Source organism: Lingula anatina, chromosome 7 (genome assembly GCF_051362555.1).
Source record: "Lingula anatina isolate TDL-2025a chromosome 7, LinAna3.0, whole genome shotgun sequence".
Classification (NCBI taxonomy): domain Eukaryota; kingdom Metazoa; phylum Brachiopoda; class Lingulata; order Lingulida; family Lingulidae; genus Lingula; species Lingula anatina.
The window spans coordinates 11,261,250-11,276,707 of NC_141773.1; the positions used below are offsets into that span (position 1 = coordinate 11,261,250).

Below are 15,458 nucleotides of genomic sequence, written 5' to 3' on the forward strand. Positions count from 1 at the left end.
CGTTTACCATACAAGAAGGGGCCTTTGGGTTATCCCATAAGCCCCTCCGAATGGTTGTGAAATCTTAGCAGAAAACTCCATCCAATATTCCCACGTCTTAATTTTGAGAGCTTAGTCTACCATGACGAATTACATCAAAACATTCATCTTGGAAAATCATTATTTAATCAGAAAATTACCTGGAGAATTTTGCATTCAAATGGCATAATGTTACCCCATGGGCAATTAGTGCAGGGATAAGAACATCGATTTAATTTCAATATATGTAAATAACATGTATGTACTCAATTGTAATCGATTGTTGTGTTGCATTTAAGTGGTTGCTTTCTCCTAGTAACTATGGAGAATATAAGCCATACATCTTAGAGGCAGGGACAGTGCTACCATAGTCACGCGAGTGCCAGTGCTTCCATCATATCTAAATGGATAGGAACATACATGCCATAATGAATTTATTCATATTTAGTTATATTTATGGGCACATGTTGAATATTTTAAAATATTCACAAAAAGGCAAACCATAAATAAACACAAAATTTTGCAATCATGAATAAATTCTGACACCACACATAAGTAAGTCTAAATGTAAACTCACACACACACACACACACACACACACACACACACACACATAGAGGCAAGGACGCACGCATGCATTCACTAACACGAATGCATGCTCTCACACAAACTACATACCCCAAAAAAACTTCCTTTTTCTCAATCATACACACACAAACTCAAGTCTCAAAATCAGTGTTGTAGGATTCCTGGTATAACTTAAATGTCAGAGTCATTTTCTCTTTCAACGCCAGTCTAGATATAGACCTAACTGCAGACAGACACACAGCTGAAACTCTGTAGTCAGTACAATTCCAGACCAGACACAGCTTTCATTCATACACATCCAGGGTGATTTTCTCATTAATTCTTCCCTCAATTCAATTTGCTACATTGACTATGTATAAACCATGCATTTATGCAATCTAAAACAATTTAATTCTACAAAATCTAAACAATTTTCTACATACAAATTTTTTGTTGTGAGTGGAAATGAAGATGGAAGGAAATGCATTTTAACTTAGTATTTGTAAAATTTTACAACAGATGATGATTTCTGATATTCGGCACCTTCTGTTATTAGTAGATTTAATCACTGAACAACAAGTAATTTATGATTCGGACGGGTGATTCTTTGAGGTCTGCCAGCCTGAGGGACCAGTGGGCCGAAATGACCCACACTGATCTCGCCCTGCATTATGTCTGATACCAGTTCTATCAGATACCTCTCTCACACCCTCCTGACCCATGAATTAGAGCAATTTACATCAGATATATATAAAATATGTCTTTACAGGAGAAGTCTTGTCATGCAACTGAATTTCATTTTTTTTTTTTTTCAAATCAAAATCAACAAGTTGAAAACAGCAACTGCAAACTCGTGACAGGAATTTTGGATGTAGCTTGCAAATTTCTTTACATGTGTCAACTATAAACAACAAAACACCTCACAATAGACCTAAAAATGAAAGTGAAAATACAGTAAAGAAGACAGAAGATGACTCAAAGGTGCAACTTGGCCAAGATGAAAGTGAAATGTCACAGAGGAAACTGGAATTATTCCTGTCCTGTCAATGTTCACAGCAACAGTCTTCAAATGTTCTAAACTTGGACCAATCAATACAAATCAACACCATGTCTTCCAAGGTCGTCATCTTTTCCAGGATTAAGCGAAATGTTCCAATCATCTGTCTAGCCTATTACTAAAAATAAATAAATTATAACACAATCATGTAAATGATTTTTTCTTCTCAAGTCTGACAAATGAAGTGGATCTATAAAGCATTAATCGTATGTTTTTTTATTTTTCATTTTGCCAACTAAAATTATGTATCTTCAGTTATTATGTGATTGTCCATGACCTTCACAGCCAAGAGGCTGACTACAAGTAATTGTATTGAAAGATGGGTGATAAGGATATAGTCTTATGAAGTGCCAGACAACCAGTTCACATCATCACAACACTCGACCTATTGATCACTCTGCGATCAAATCCCGACGTAACATTAAAAATTATTTTTAGACAGCAGATTTTCTCTTCTTTAACACCACCCTGAATCATCACGTTGTTTTCATACTTTTAAGTAGAAAAGCAGATAATATTTATCTTGCCATTCAGAATTCCATGATATCAGCTCCCAAGTGATAATTTTCAAAATCTTCTCGTATGTAACATCACCACAATCACATCATCATCATTAACATATTGTATTGCAATATTCTGATCACAATTTCTCAAATATAGAATGAAAGAATCTAAGACTACATTTCCCAAAATTTCAGTTATAGCTGATCTATTCAACTCTCTGAACCAAAGCAACTTAAAGCCCCAATTATTTACATGTGCAAAAAAAAAAAAAAAAAAAAGATTTTCCATGTAAGGGAACCAGGTTTTCACAAGCTTATCATCATGGGAAAAATCTCTTTACCATGGACATCATATGAACAAAGTGTGCTTAGCATGTAGTCATTATTCTCAACTTATCCTATTCGCCCTGTCTCCTTGCTGATAAAATGCCGTATACTTATTGATTAGCTCGCTGCGGAGGAGAAATTACCAGTTATTTGCTGCCCTGTTAATAACTGTGCACAGAATTGGTATTGCACAGGGCGTGGCTTTGGTAATTTTTAAATGGTTGGTTACAAGAATATTACAGTTATGAATTTACAGTTTTGCTATTCATGCAAACTTAGCAATCTATGACCAACAACCAGTAAAGAGACAAGAAAGCATGTTAGAAAATAAACAAGCAAGTAAATAAGTTCTCTGGATATAGGCAATAGTTTTAACAGGTTTGGTATTACTTTCCCCAGCACAATTAACCACTGAAAATGACCGACTTTGAACCCTAGCTAGTCTCCGTCATCTAAAAAAAAAAAAAAAAAAAAAAAACCATTCAACATCCCCACTGTACCTTTTAGCAAATGATGCAGCTAAAGAAAAAGAAAAGATCAGTTTTCATAATGGAGTTATTGTTGGGACACCAACAAGTCTGTATGTGAAGGTATTTAGGGAGCATGACATTTACCTGCCCTACAACTTCTCTGACCCCTTTACACACTGCACCTGCAGGTAAGAAATGTCAGCGTAGAATTTCACAGATCGCTGAGAAAGAGGATCAGAGGGGCAAGGGGAGAATATCTTTTCAATGCTGATGGCATGCTATTGTCAGGGATTAAAATGTCATTTTGGATATCTCAGATACTTAAAATGAAGTCCACCAGCAATACATGGCGAAGTCTGCATTACTAAGTGCGGGTATGAATATATACAGGTCACTATGACATTAAATTTTTAGCAAAAATATGTGGAATGTCACATCTGTGGATACTTCCTCACCCATAACTCGACATATTTGGTCTCAGTCTGTAATTCCAAAACCAGTTTGAATTCTAAATTTTTTTCACACTTGAAATACAACTCTCCCCCATGACCAAAAAGCTTAGAAAGGCAGAACTAACTTATTTCACCACTCGCCAAGTCGGGAATGGAAATTTAAGTCTGTTAAATGCTTACAGAAAGAAAAGTGCAAACTACTTTGTGAGTGGATGGGTTAAAGTACTAGGAGAGCAAAAATGCAGTGCACTAGGCCGTACCCTGTAGTTCACATCCATTCTCAATTCACTTTCACCAGGCACATCTGTATACACTCAGTTCATCAGCATCAGCTCTTCCTTCAAATTAAATTATGCCCTTTATTTCAAAGCAAATTTCATCTCTAAATACAATTGAATCATTCTATGATGTTTTGGAGAGCATCTGGCTAATCTTCGCCTTCCTCGTACAGGAGTAGTCAGTTCTTTCGGTCCTTGCCCTCCCTTCATATCTAATATTTTTCAAAGTTGGGGTTTTATTTTGAAATAAAATTGAATTAACCTGCACTATTTTAGAGCACCTGGCTGGCTCCATCAATGTGTGTGTATTCTCTGACCTCTTCACTCACTGCCCAAGGGAAGGAACAAATTAGTTTTACTACTGGGCAGAAATTGAAAACTGGAGTTGTAGGGGAGATGCAGTACAGCTGTAGCCAGAGCTGGCCTGCTCTCAAAGACAAGCAGGGGAGAGAGCTGTGAAGAGCTCTGAATGAACTGAGTTCAGCTTTGTCTTGGATATAGAAGATAACACAGGATGTTTTGTGTGAGATAGAAGTGAACTTTAATGCCTGGACAGCTGTAAATAGACTCTGAAGTAAAAATAATCATGACAGGCGGAAGGCTAGAAATTATAATAAAATGTTGCAAAAGTCCAAACATCTCCAGGGGGGAAATAATCAACAGATCAAGACAAAAGTTCAAAAAATATAATTTGAAATTGTTTGACAAAAACAATCAGAACTTGCCACCCAATATGAAACCAATCTAAATGCGTCAACTTTGCACTACCAATAATACACAGGGCAGCCAACTTACTTCAAAGTCTTATTTCACCCGCACAATTTCTTGCTATTCTACATACATTTTACCCCTATACTCTCCCACCTTAAACCACTTCACTTGCCTGGTTTGTTCAGATCTCCCAAATCTCAAGCCAGATCTGCTTCCCTCTCTGTGGAGGGCAATTTCCCTGCATTAGCTACATGATAGAGTTCCAATGACACAGAAAAGAGGGTCACTTAACCTGACAGACTGGCTTTCTTGAAGTAATTTTGAAATGCTAACTAGCTTTGGGTTTTGATTCTCTCCACTCTCCCTCTTTTTGCGCGAGGGGATAATCAAGGTGATCGTTTTAAGACTGAAAATCAGGCCACCTGAAGCCTTCAGTAGACTTTATTTAAACATTTTCCACTGCACTCATTTTACACACACATGTACACAAACAAACACAGACAAAAACATTTCTTTCAAATAACTTTTTCTGCTACTACTTTTAAAAGTTTCAATTTAGAACAATTCCTGACAAATTTCTTCAGAAATAAGGATCAGGTGACCAAATTTCTTAACAAAATATCAAAAAGGGGGACTTAATATGAAAACATATCACCACGGACAGTACTCTGCATATCTAGCATTCTGTGTGAAGGCACACATTTTAACTTGCTCTAGCCAAAAAAATGCCTTTCTTCAAAAAAATTGCTTTTAACTGGTGTCAGCAATTTTCTGGTTGTTTGAAATTCAAACAGACAATGGAAGTGAAAGCTTTGATCTGCTTTGCGCACAGTTGTTTTGTAAAGTCATTTTAAAATGCCTTCTTGTGAAGAGAGACCTTCCTCTCATTTTAACCATGATTGCAGACCTGTAAGCTGCAAAATATCAACTTAAGTTTTTACACTTCAACAAGCAACAGTTAGCAACAATGGACCATATAGCAAGGCAGTGACAAATGGAGGACCCAAACATTTTCTATCGCTTTAATGCATTCAAATTTTACAGAGGAGAATAAAATAGCTCAAAATTTAAAGATATGCATGATAACAAAAGATGAAGGAAGTTCTAAATTTTCACACTGTCCAAATTATACTGAGCATTGCCAATACCATTTACAAGAAAGCGAAAAAAGATATATATAAATCAGTCCTAGGCATAGCCAAGTTTAAAATAGAACCATTTGAATTGCCCATCTATTTATCTGCATGTTCTAGACAGACTGGCCTAGAGAGAAAGAAAGTGAATACACCTGGAGTAACAAAGAGTTCTCAGTACACCAGCAGGTGATTGTTTTCATTGTTTATCCACACCTGGGGCACATGGGGGAAGAATGAGTCTGGAGTGGACAATGAAACAACACCTTATGGCTGTCATATTAATAATGGTATTAAATATAAGATATCAATATTCAAGCTTATGCCAAGTAACTGACTGGCTTTCAAGGTCACTTACATTGAGAGAAGACCAAATGGATATTTTTTGGGGGAAGGAAAAAAACAAACAACACACACATTTACTTAAAATTCCTGTCTAAAAGGTCTAAAACATTCCAATAATTCACTTCAAAACATATATATGAAATATGCAATACTGATAACTTAATTTCCTAGTGTAATTTATCAAATCCTTTAGAAAAAAATGAATCATTTCACACATCCAACTAGCAGATATATACTGATCCTCCTGCATCCATGAATCACTATTTATGATGCATGCAGTTTATGGATCACTTCTTCATCATGAGATGACACACCGAATACAAATGTGTAAGACCAAGCAATCGATGAAAAAAACACGGCTTTAGTCACAGGGTTCAGGCACCTTTATCACGTCTTGTAATTTCATATGATGTATCATCGGATGTAGCAAGCTGTCTGGTTCATAAATCAATTAGCCAACACCTATTTTTCTCCCCCTCCTCCCCTTTTATTAAAGAAGTGTTAAAACTAGCACAAATTTTATGGAGCACTTTTATTAATAATAACCCTTACTCTTTAACAAGGACTTGGTAGTGGGAGTGGGGGATGGGATGGAAAGGGGGGGGGGTGCAAAACTTTTGCTGATCAGTATATTTTATACCCATAATATTCACATCATTTCATCACCCACAAACCTACAAAAAGTCAAGGTTCATCAGAAACAAATACGCCCAGCTTATCAGAAGTTAAGTACCTTGTCAATCAAATTAACAGGAGTTGATCCAGGGACCATTACTATTCATCAGGCGTGGAGAGAAGCATTTAGGACAAGCTATTAATGTTGCGTCTTATTATTCACTCCTAAAGACATACACTTTACACATTCACATTTCCATCACTGGAATCATGTTTTGGTTTTTAAACACTGTCGAAGTATACGCAAATGGGAAGTTATTTCTCATTTTTCAAAAGTGAATCGTAGAAAAATATGTACACTGAAAAATATAATGTTAAATTCTGTAAAGCCCTTATTTTGCCCTGATAATTCATCACCCCCAGGACTTATTTAAGAGGACATTATCTGTTGTTTTGAATTTATTAGTGATGTCATCTCCCCAGTCGGTTCCCCTGCAGCTAACACCACATGTTATATCATCCCCTTTAATGTATTTAAACATAAAACACTGTCAGTTTTCCTTCACTTCGTGTTACTAACAATTTGATTTTCTAGGATCCTCCCAGGTGCCCCTCAACACACACTTGTGCAGGCAGGCACGTACGCATGCACCAAATATTTTGGGGTTAATGTAATGAGTGCGATAATTTTTAAAGCACTTTATTGTTCATTTTTTGACACACCTTTTTTCCTTACATCTATCTAAAGAAGTACATGATAAAATTACTGCTTTCTTTTCCTTTGCTAACTTTTAGTTAACCATCATTAATCACATTTTTTAAACCTTTTTCTAAAAGAGGATGTGGCGTTCTTCAATAAAATAAAACTATAAATCTCCATCTTTCCCCAAATCACCACCCACACAACCAGATGATGCAAGGGCCCATCAGGCTGTCATTTTGCTTCAGAATGGAGGCCACTATGATGTGGTATTATTTACATTATACTGATTTTATTTATTTTATATTATACTGATTTTATTTATGCATGCTATTTTTAAAGGAATTTAACATCAATGTTTACAAAAAAGAAAAACAGTAAAAGATTCGTTAATCAACTTGTATTCCTTTCTGAAAATGAATGCAGCATAATTAATTTCTCAGGTGTCTGAGTAAAATTGGGGATCAGAGTCACCGCGGCATGGTCCAAGAATAAACAAACAAGATTTTGTGGGTACTTCCACACACTGGTTTATTCCTAGTTGAGAACCAGGACCTCCAGTCAGCTTGCTCAGCTATCTGGTGTGGCCACGTCCAGTCTCCTTTGACCTGGCAGTAAAGCCGCGGATTGTCTCCTCATAGCTGTCTTCTCTCGCTGAAGCCTCCTGTTCACCGATTTCAAGAGATTTCATGTTGTTGCCCACCACCTTAAGCTCCTCCTCCAGCTCAAGGATCTTAGCCTCAGCAGCTTCCAAGCGAGCCTCTGAACGCTGCAGATCAACCTCTGTGATGGCCAGCTTACGCGCAACCTCATCATATTTTCTATCAGCTTCTTCAGCAATGTACTTGGCCTCCTGAAGCTGCTGCTCCAGCGCATCAATACGCTCATCGTCAGTCATAGTGCGGTTTTCCAGGGCTTTGCGACCTCTCTCAGACTAATCTGCAGCTTGAGAAGCCTCGTCCAACTTGGATGATGCTGCAGTGTGTCTCTCCTCTGTGCTTTCTAGGTTTTCTTCTAATTGTACGACACGCCTGTTCAGCGTCTGCACCTGCTCCTCAGCCTCTCCCTGGGCTTTCTCTGAAGCTTCAAATTTTGTGGTGGCACTTTGTAGATGTTCAGTAGCTTGGTCCAAGTCATTTTCTAATTGCAGGATTCTTTTTTGTAGGCTGTTGATTTCCTCCTCAGCCTTAGAGTTCTTTTCTTGCTCCTTTCTCAGTTTCTGCTCACATGCCTTGGCTCTATCTTGAGCATTCTCCTCCTCCAGCTCCAAAGCTTGCATCTTTTTCTTGATGGCGTCCATGGTTGATGTTTGTTGGTCGACGGTGCCGCCGTAAAAAAAGAAGTTATTGGTGTGATTCACTATTATGATACATTTTCTTACCTTTCTCTGTTAAGATATCCAATTCAATTATGAAAGTGTATTTTTTTGTACTGTGTGATTTTATTTACATTTGTAAGTTTTGAGGACAAAACTTTTGAAGAACGGGTAAGTTATTATACTGATTTTATTTATGCATGCTATTTTTAAAGGAATTTAATATCAATGTTTACAAAAAAAAAATAGTAAAAGATTTGTTAATCAACTTGTATTCCTTTCTGAGGAAGGGGGGGGGGAGGGTTGCTGTGGTGGATCCTGCATTGGACACCGTTTGGTCAGTGATACATAATAGCAAAGATAGATTAGTTTACTATATGAACCAAAGAAAGCTAGAAAGAGGCAACTCATAGAGGTACAGAAAGTAAGCTGCTTGAAGTTATATATCTGTCACCTTTAGAGGAAATTTGGAAATACAGTATAGATAAGACACATCACATGAAAATTGGGGTTTGGCTATCGTTTGGGCGTGGTAGTCAAGAGGGTAAAAAAAGAAACTGCTGGCTCTCTTTTAACTACTTACTTATTCACTTCTTCACTTACAGTTACATTCATTCTTCGTGTGGATTTTTATAGTGCCGGATATCGTTGAGTTGCGATAACGCTGGTGAAGCTGAGCGAGAAGAAGTCGGCGAGGTGTGTGCCGACGGAGGAGACGTTGGCTCTTTAACGGGAATCGACGTACGTGACTCACCTGCCTTTTTGTGCCTGGTATTTGCTGACGGCGTCGACCAATAGTTTTCTGGCCTGGAAAACATGCGGGGACGTTGCTGTTGGCTCGGCTGCGGGAGAAGGAATCAACCGTGTTCTCCACCACCTTGTAACCCGGATGGTTACTTAATTGTGAGCGGGTAGCAAACTTGAAAACACCGAAGACATCAATGGTATCTCATGAAGATCTTTATTTGCTGACGGGCTACAATCTGGCACGCAGGCAGGGACAGTCACGACGATCTCCCGGGGTCTCTCTCTCACTAACTGAGAAGCCCTCATTTTATAGGGAATCGTTCTAAGTCCTGCGTGCCCAATAACTATTACTAAATGTGTGTAATTTATAGGAATAATAAAGGAATTAAAGGTAAGATACGTGATTAATAGGAAGTATGAGAAAACTAAATACAGGGACTATATTACATTCCATAGTAGCCCTGAACACGGATATGTTCTCCGGGTAGGAAGGTTACATAACGCTCGGACCTGGGAATGGCCTCAACTGAAATTTCCCCAGGTGTAGTGACTGTTTTTGGTGGAAGAGATCAAAAGAGCGAAATGACTATAATGAGGCCAAAGTATTTCTACAATTTTAGAGTCGGCACCGGGTTTCCATTTTCTGTCATCTGAAAGGGGTGTATCTTCAATTACTTAAATAAATTACTCTACTGAGATATTTGTTTCTAATTTTGGTTTCTCTTCCGTGATTGAAAATGTGATTTAAAGGCAGAGACAAATTGTATAACACTACCGTGTTATACTGTTAGTTTCAAGTAGTCACTTTCAGGCAGTTTCCTACAGAATTTCTAGGCAGTTGCTCACCAGATTTAAAGTGTACTTTCCAATTAATTGATTAAGGGAATAAATAACTTTGTGGAAGAAAAAGGGGACTTGTCCTTCTTTGATACATCACCGATTTGATTATAAAGAGACTAATACAACCAAAAATAGACCCCCGCCCACAGAACCCGGTTGATATATATCCACTATTCCCAGACAACCAGATGATGCAAGGGCCCCATCAGGCTGTCATTTTGCTTAAAAATGGAGGGCATTATGATGTGGTATATTTATATATGTATCCACCATTCCCAGAACCCAGAGCCAAGAACAAAGTATTGATTTTAACATCACTGATGAGTCAGGGATTGGTACTCTGAGGCTCACCATGGGGGGTATGGGGAGGCACTGAGATTTTGAAATGTTTCCGTCATACATGGGTTGCATTACAAATAAAGTGTAGAGGGGCTCTATGGATTTTTACACATATTTTCTGTTGCAGCTTTCAATTTTTTAATCTAATTTGGGTTGGGATTAGAGTGTAAAGTAAAGAGTTTTATCACAGAAAAAGAGAACAATATTATAGCCTGTTTATCTTAGTTAAAAGAATCCAAGAAATGTCTTTGTGTGTGTGTTAATTGTTAATATCCTCGGGACCACTGTCACAAGTCAAAAAGAAGCACTTGCCTCAATCAGTTAACAAACAATAAGAAGATTTACATGAGAAAAGTTGGGTATTGTGACACAAAGACACATTAGATCCAGTTAACCGACTCCTTCCTATTCTCAAGTTAACTGACAGCACTGGCATTTATAATGCTTTCACACTCAGATGTTTGAACAAGAAGCAGATAATATTCTTTCTTAGAAACAATTGTCAATTTAGCATTTGCTATCTATTTTGTTACACAACAGAAAAACAACATAATCAATAGAGAATCGTGAAACTCTCAAGGGCCTTTGCACCTGCTAGTGACTTACTCCCACCATTGTTTGGCAGCTTGGATTTTCACATCAGACTTTTTTTCATACAACATTATATAATTTTTACATACACATCCAAATCAAAATATTTCCTTATTTTTGCCAGTGCTGTTTCTATCAAACACAGACAAGCCGTATTACATAAAACCTATTCGTAACAACAACAACAAAAAAACCCCTAGCATTAAGCCTTATCCTTGAAGGGAAAGAGGCAAAGAAGAAATACTTATTAGATCTCCTTAAACCTCAAATGCAAGTCCTTTCAATACACTCTCAAATATCCAATTGTATGCTACTTAAAAGCAGGCAAGAACAAATCTCCCCTCCATTAAATTCACTCAGAATAACAATCTTAACTTTCCAGGGACTTTTTTTTTCAATTCTTTTTGTAGTCTACTGATCTTTGAAGTCTCATCTCTGCCAACCTCATCCATAATTGAATTGACCTAATACACTTTATCCCTTAAAACATCCCAACAGATCAATGTGTGTGTGCGCTAATGCCTGTGTGTGTGTGTGTGTGTGTGTGCAAGATTACATGCACACAAACACATTTGCAGCGGGTTACAAGTACTTTGCCATACCTTAATTTGTTAATGCTATGCTTTGAACTGGGTTTTCACTTTTTTAAAAACCTTGGGGGCTTTCTTTTGCAATGACTGGGAATTTATATTTCACATAATTTCCATGACAAGATTTACATCTAATTAACTTAATTAATTAAGTTACTTTATAAATTTGCTTATTTTATCATTTATTCTTTAAAAATCATTATACAAGAAAATGAGACATCAGCCATTGAGACAGCTATTGACAACAAAACCAGGAAATCTGCCCTTCAAACCATCACGGTCTCACGCAAATCTGCTCTACTTTATTTCCACTCTTCTAATGCATTCCAGTATCTAACAGCCTGCAGACTAGAAAAAGAAAAACCTTGTACACACACAGAGGGCGTTTTTGACTTTACACCAGGCCTTGCTATGGATATACAATATGGCCAACTGTCTGCCCAAGGATGGGTAACAGAATTACAGATATGTATGTATTTTATTACAATAACATTTACACAGCTGTGAGTCAGGGCATGTGATGGTTACCCTGGCAACATTTACTAAGGAGAATTCTTTCTTTTTATACGACACCAGGCCTTTGAAGTTGCAGGCTGGCACATCCCGATTTTTTAACATTTATTACATCAACCTCCATAACAAAGAACTATTTTAGACTCCCACAGGAGCAGCATATTGGCTGATCTGTCATGACTTGTTCTGAACAATGCATATCATGCTTAATATTGCAACAATTCTGGCGGACTGTCTCCATAGTCGGCTCTATAAAAACCATCACACCCACACATACAAGCTCATCTCTCTCTCTTTGCCATGCACTTAAGGTAGAAAGATAATATATTAGCCACTCAAGTTGTTTTCAACAAGACCCAGCCAACACTGGTACACAGCACAGACAGGCTCCAAAAATCAATACAGCAGTAGCAAAATTTGCAGTCAGAGAGGAGGGATTGCTCTCATGGGTATACAATTTTCACTAACTGTTAATGCAACAGCACTGTAACCTGTATGATAATGAGTCATAATTCTCTACACAGATTCCAGGCCAGTAATGTAATCATTTAGTAACCTAAGGGGATACTGAGAATACAGTACCAAAGCAATTTCTCTCATTCTGGGAACCTATCGATTGAAGGACCCCTCCCACTTTTGCCTACTTGCAACACTGTGGAGAAATGTTACACTGGATGTTGCATATTATCATACTCTGTATGCTTGAAATCCTTCATGCTTTTGAATTTGGCAATGTCACTTCTGTATTTTGAAATGACACAATGGAAATTATGCTTTATTTCATTTATGACATTTGAAAAAAATATGCAAGTAGATTCTCGACAAAAACAAGTCACTTATACAGTCTGATAACAAACAGCATGGTAATAAAACCTGTGGTTACAACATTATGAACAAAATGAAAGGAGAACAGATACATGCTTGATACAACAGTAAATCCCTCTGCTGTCTGGTTTAGAATGATTTAGGAGAAAGTCCCGCACAGCTTGAAGGCAGTTTGCTAGATATGCAAGGAGCATGAGAAAAAAAGCCGTACCATTCATGCAATACAAATTCATTTTCGTGGTACTCGATTTAACCGCAGAGGTGTCCCTGTTTGCCCTAACTGTGACACACAGATGCTCGTCTGATGACACATGGCTTTCCCCCAAAAATCATGGTTACAATGTCACAATCTGTCATCGCGTCCGTTTTTAACTTTCAAGCTGCATGCTCGTTTCCCTGCGTGTAGAAGCCGTCCTCGGTTGGGGATTTCAGAACAAGACAACGTTTATGGGGCAAAATTTCAAATAATGTACAGTCGGTTGATACAAAGTGGGTCACACACGACACAAATTTGTTGACATGTCGAGATAAACAGCGTACGCCATTTTTGAATAGTGCGACAGCCGATAAGATGGTTGTCATAAAATTTTTTGGACAGCGATTGTTGAAACATTTAACTTACCTGACTCAGGCACCAGTGACAGGCAGAGGAGACAGATTCCTGCTAAAACATACATTGCTGCCTTGAATCAAAGCGTTCCACCTACAGAAATATATGTCCTCCAAGCTCCGTAACCGTATAGCTCGGATTTCAAGCGCACCTTGCAATGTGAGAATAAAGACCGCTTCGCACAGCAGGTGCTTCGTCGATATCCTTACGCCGATATAAAATAGTCCGCAGTAACGCCCGTCAAGTATTCATCAGCAGATGTCTGCACCCCAAATGTGCTTCTCGGAAATGTATTTTTCAGACCTTTTTCTGAGAATATACAAATGGTGTCTGTATGTGTGATGCTTGAAAGTCAGTGCGAATGAATTGATTATGACGTCATGTTCCCGGGAGACAAAAAATTATTTTTCACCCCTCGCTCTCAAGCATCTTTTCTATCACGTTTTTTAGTGGTAACGTACTTCCCTGTACATGTAAGAGCCTACAAAAAAGCCGAGGCTGAAAATGATGAAATCATTTTTATAGTAATAAGCCAAAACTGTAATACTAGCTCCTGCCAAAAAGAAACTGAAACTAAGAAAAATTGTTTCTATAGGCCTACATGTACATATAGGAGGCCTACTTCTTTTTTATATAATAGGCCCTACATAAATGTTATCTTGTTAATGCAAAGCAAGAGCTCTCCCTCCACTCTCCTGAATAATGCTATATGACAGTTATTTTTAAACACCTGAAAGGCTGCTGTGACATGAAAATAAACCCCAGTTGACCGGTCGAGCAGTAGCCCCCTATGGTTAAAAGATTTTAAATCTCTCTCTCTCTCTCTCTCTGTATGTGCGTATGGGGGGTTAAGACTAATTTTTTCTTCAATCAACAGCTTAATATTGAAATAATTTACCTCCAATATTTCGATCAGAGCAGAGCATCTTCATCAAAGCATTAGCTAGGTTATCCAGGGGTGGGGGGAGGGGGGAATTTTTAATCATCGGGACTATATATATATATGATAAAATCATTACCACAACTAGGCCTACTTTATTATCCATTTCTTCGGTCTTTTACTTATTTACCTGTGTCTATTTATTTGTTCATTTATTTTATTTATTTAGGTATGTTTAGTTTATTCTTTCTTAAAGCCCTGTTGTTATCATAATTAATTTCTTTTTTTAAATCCCAAACGGGTAAAGGGAATTATTTTAATTCCTTCTTTCACAAAAAAAATCAAAATATGTGAAGTTCACAGTTCCGCTTCAGTCACTAAACAATTTTGTACTGTTCTCACCATTTATAGCATATGTGTGAGGTTTAAAATAAATTTTTATCAAGTTGCCCTAACCAAGCTTACTGGAAATTTTGAGTTATTTAATGTCTTACTTAATTATTTATCTAACTACCTTCTTTTAGACAAACGACGTTTCCTTACCAAGACATTTTACTTCCTTCTTCCTCCATTCAAGTTACAGAGCTATTGCATTTCAGGGGCGTAACCAGAACTTTAAAAATTGTACGCACAGATTTTGAAAAATTCCCAGCAAAATGTAGACTAACGCAAGAGATGAAGGACAGCGTAATTACAGCATATGTACCACACATCGCAGCTTAATTTCCATTAATAATAAAATCATCATTTAGTCAGAAATATTCTCGCAATTAAAAAAGTTTCAATATTCTTATTACCCAGAACGGTATATTTATTTAAAAGGAGGCTAGCTTCGCATATGTGGAACCCCCATCGAATAACCTGGATCCACCTCTGAGTTGAACTAACATACGGTTTCATTCACCTTACATGTGGATGCATGGCTCCCAAAAACAACCAATTGTACGACACGACAGAGCTCTGATACATCTAAGTTTAATTATTTGTTTGTAAAAATTGCCCATGTCACCCTGTTAGTTTGGAGGGGTAAGC

General features: G+C 37.5%; 1 protein-coding gene and 1 pseudogene across 6 annotated transcripts in view; both read right to left on the bottom strand.

The window, feature by feature from the left end:
• Positions 1–13,750, bottom strand: part of LOC106157062 (neural cell adhesion molecule 2) — an 84,370-nt gene extending 70,620 nt beyond the window's left edge. For all 6 annotated transcript variants that reach the window (XM_087018211.1, XM_087018210.1, XM_087018208.1 and 3 more), the window contains exon 1: positions 13,559–13,750. In XM_087018211.1, coding sequence (XP_086874337.1) covers positions 13,559–13,613 — 55 coding nt within the window. In that variant the 5' untranslated portion in view covers positions 13,614–13,750. The remainder of the gene's footprint in view (positions 1–13,558) is intronic.
• LOC106160219 (uncharacterized) lies at positions 7,161–8,674 on the bottom strand (annotated as a pseudogene).
• Positions 13,751–15,458: the final 1,708 nt, after the last annotated feature.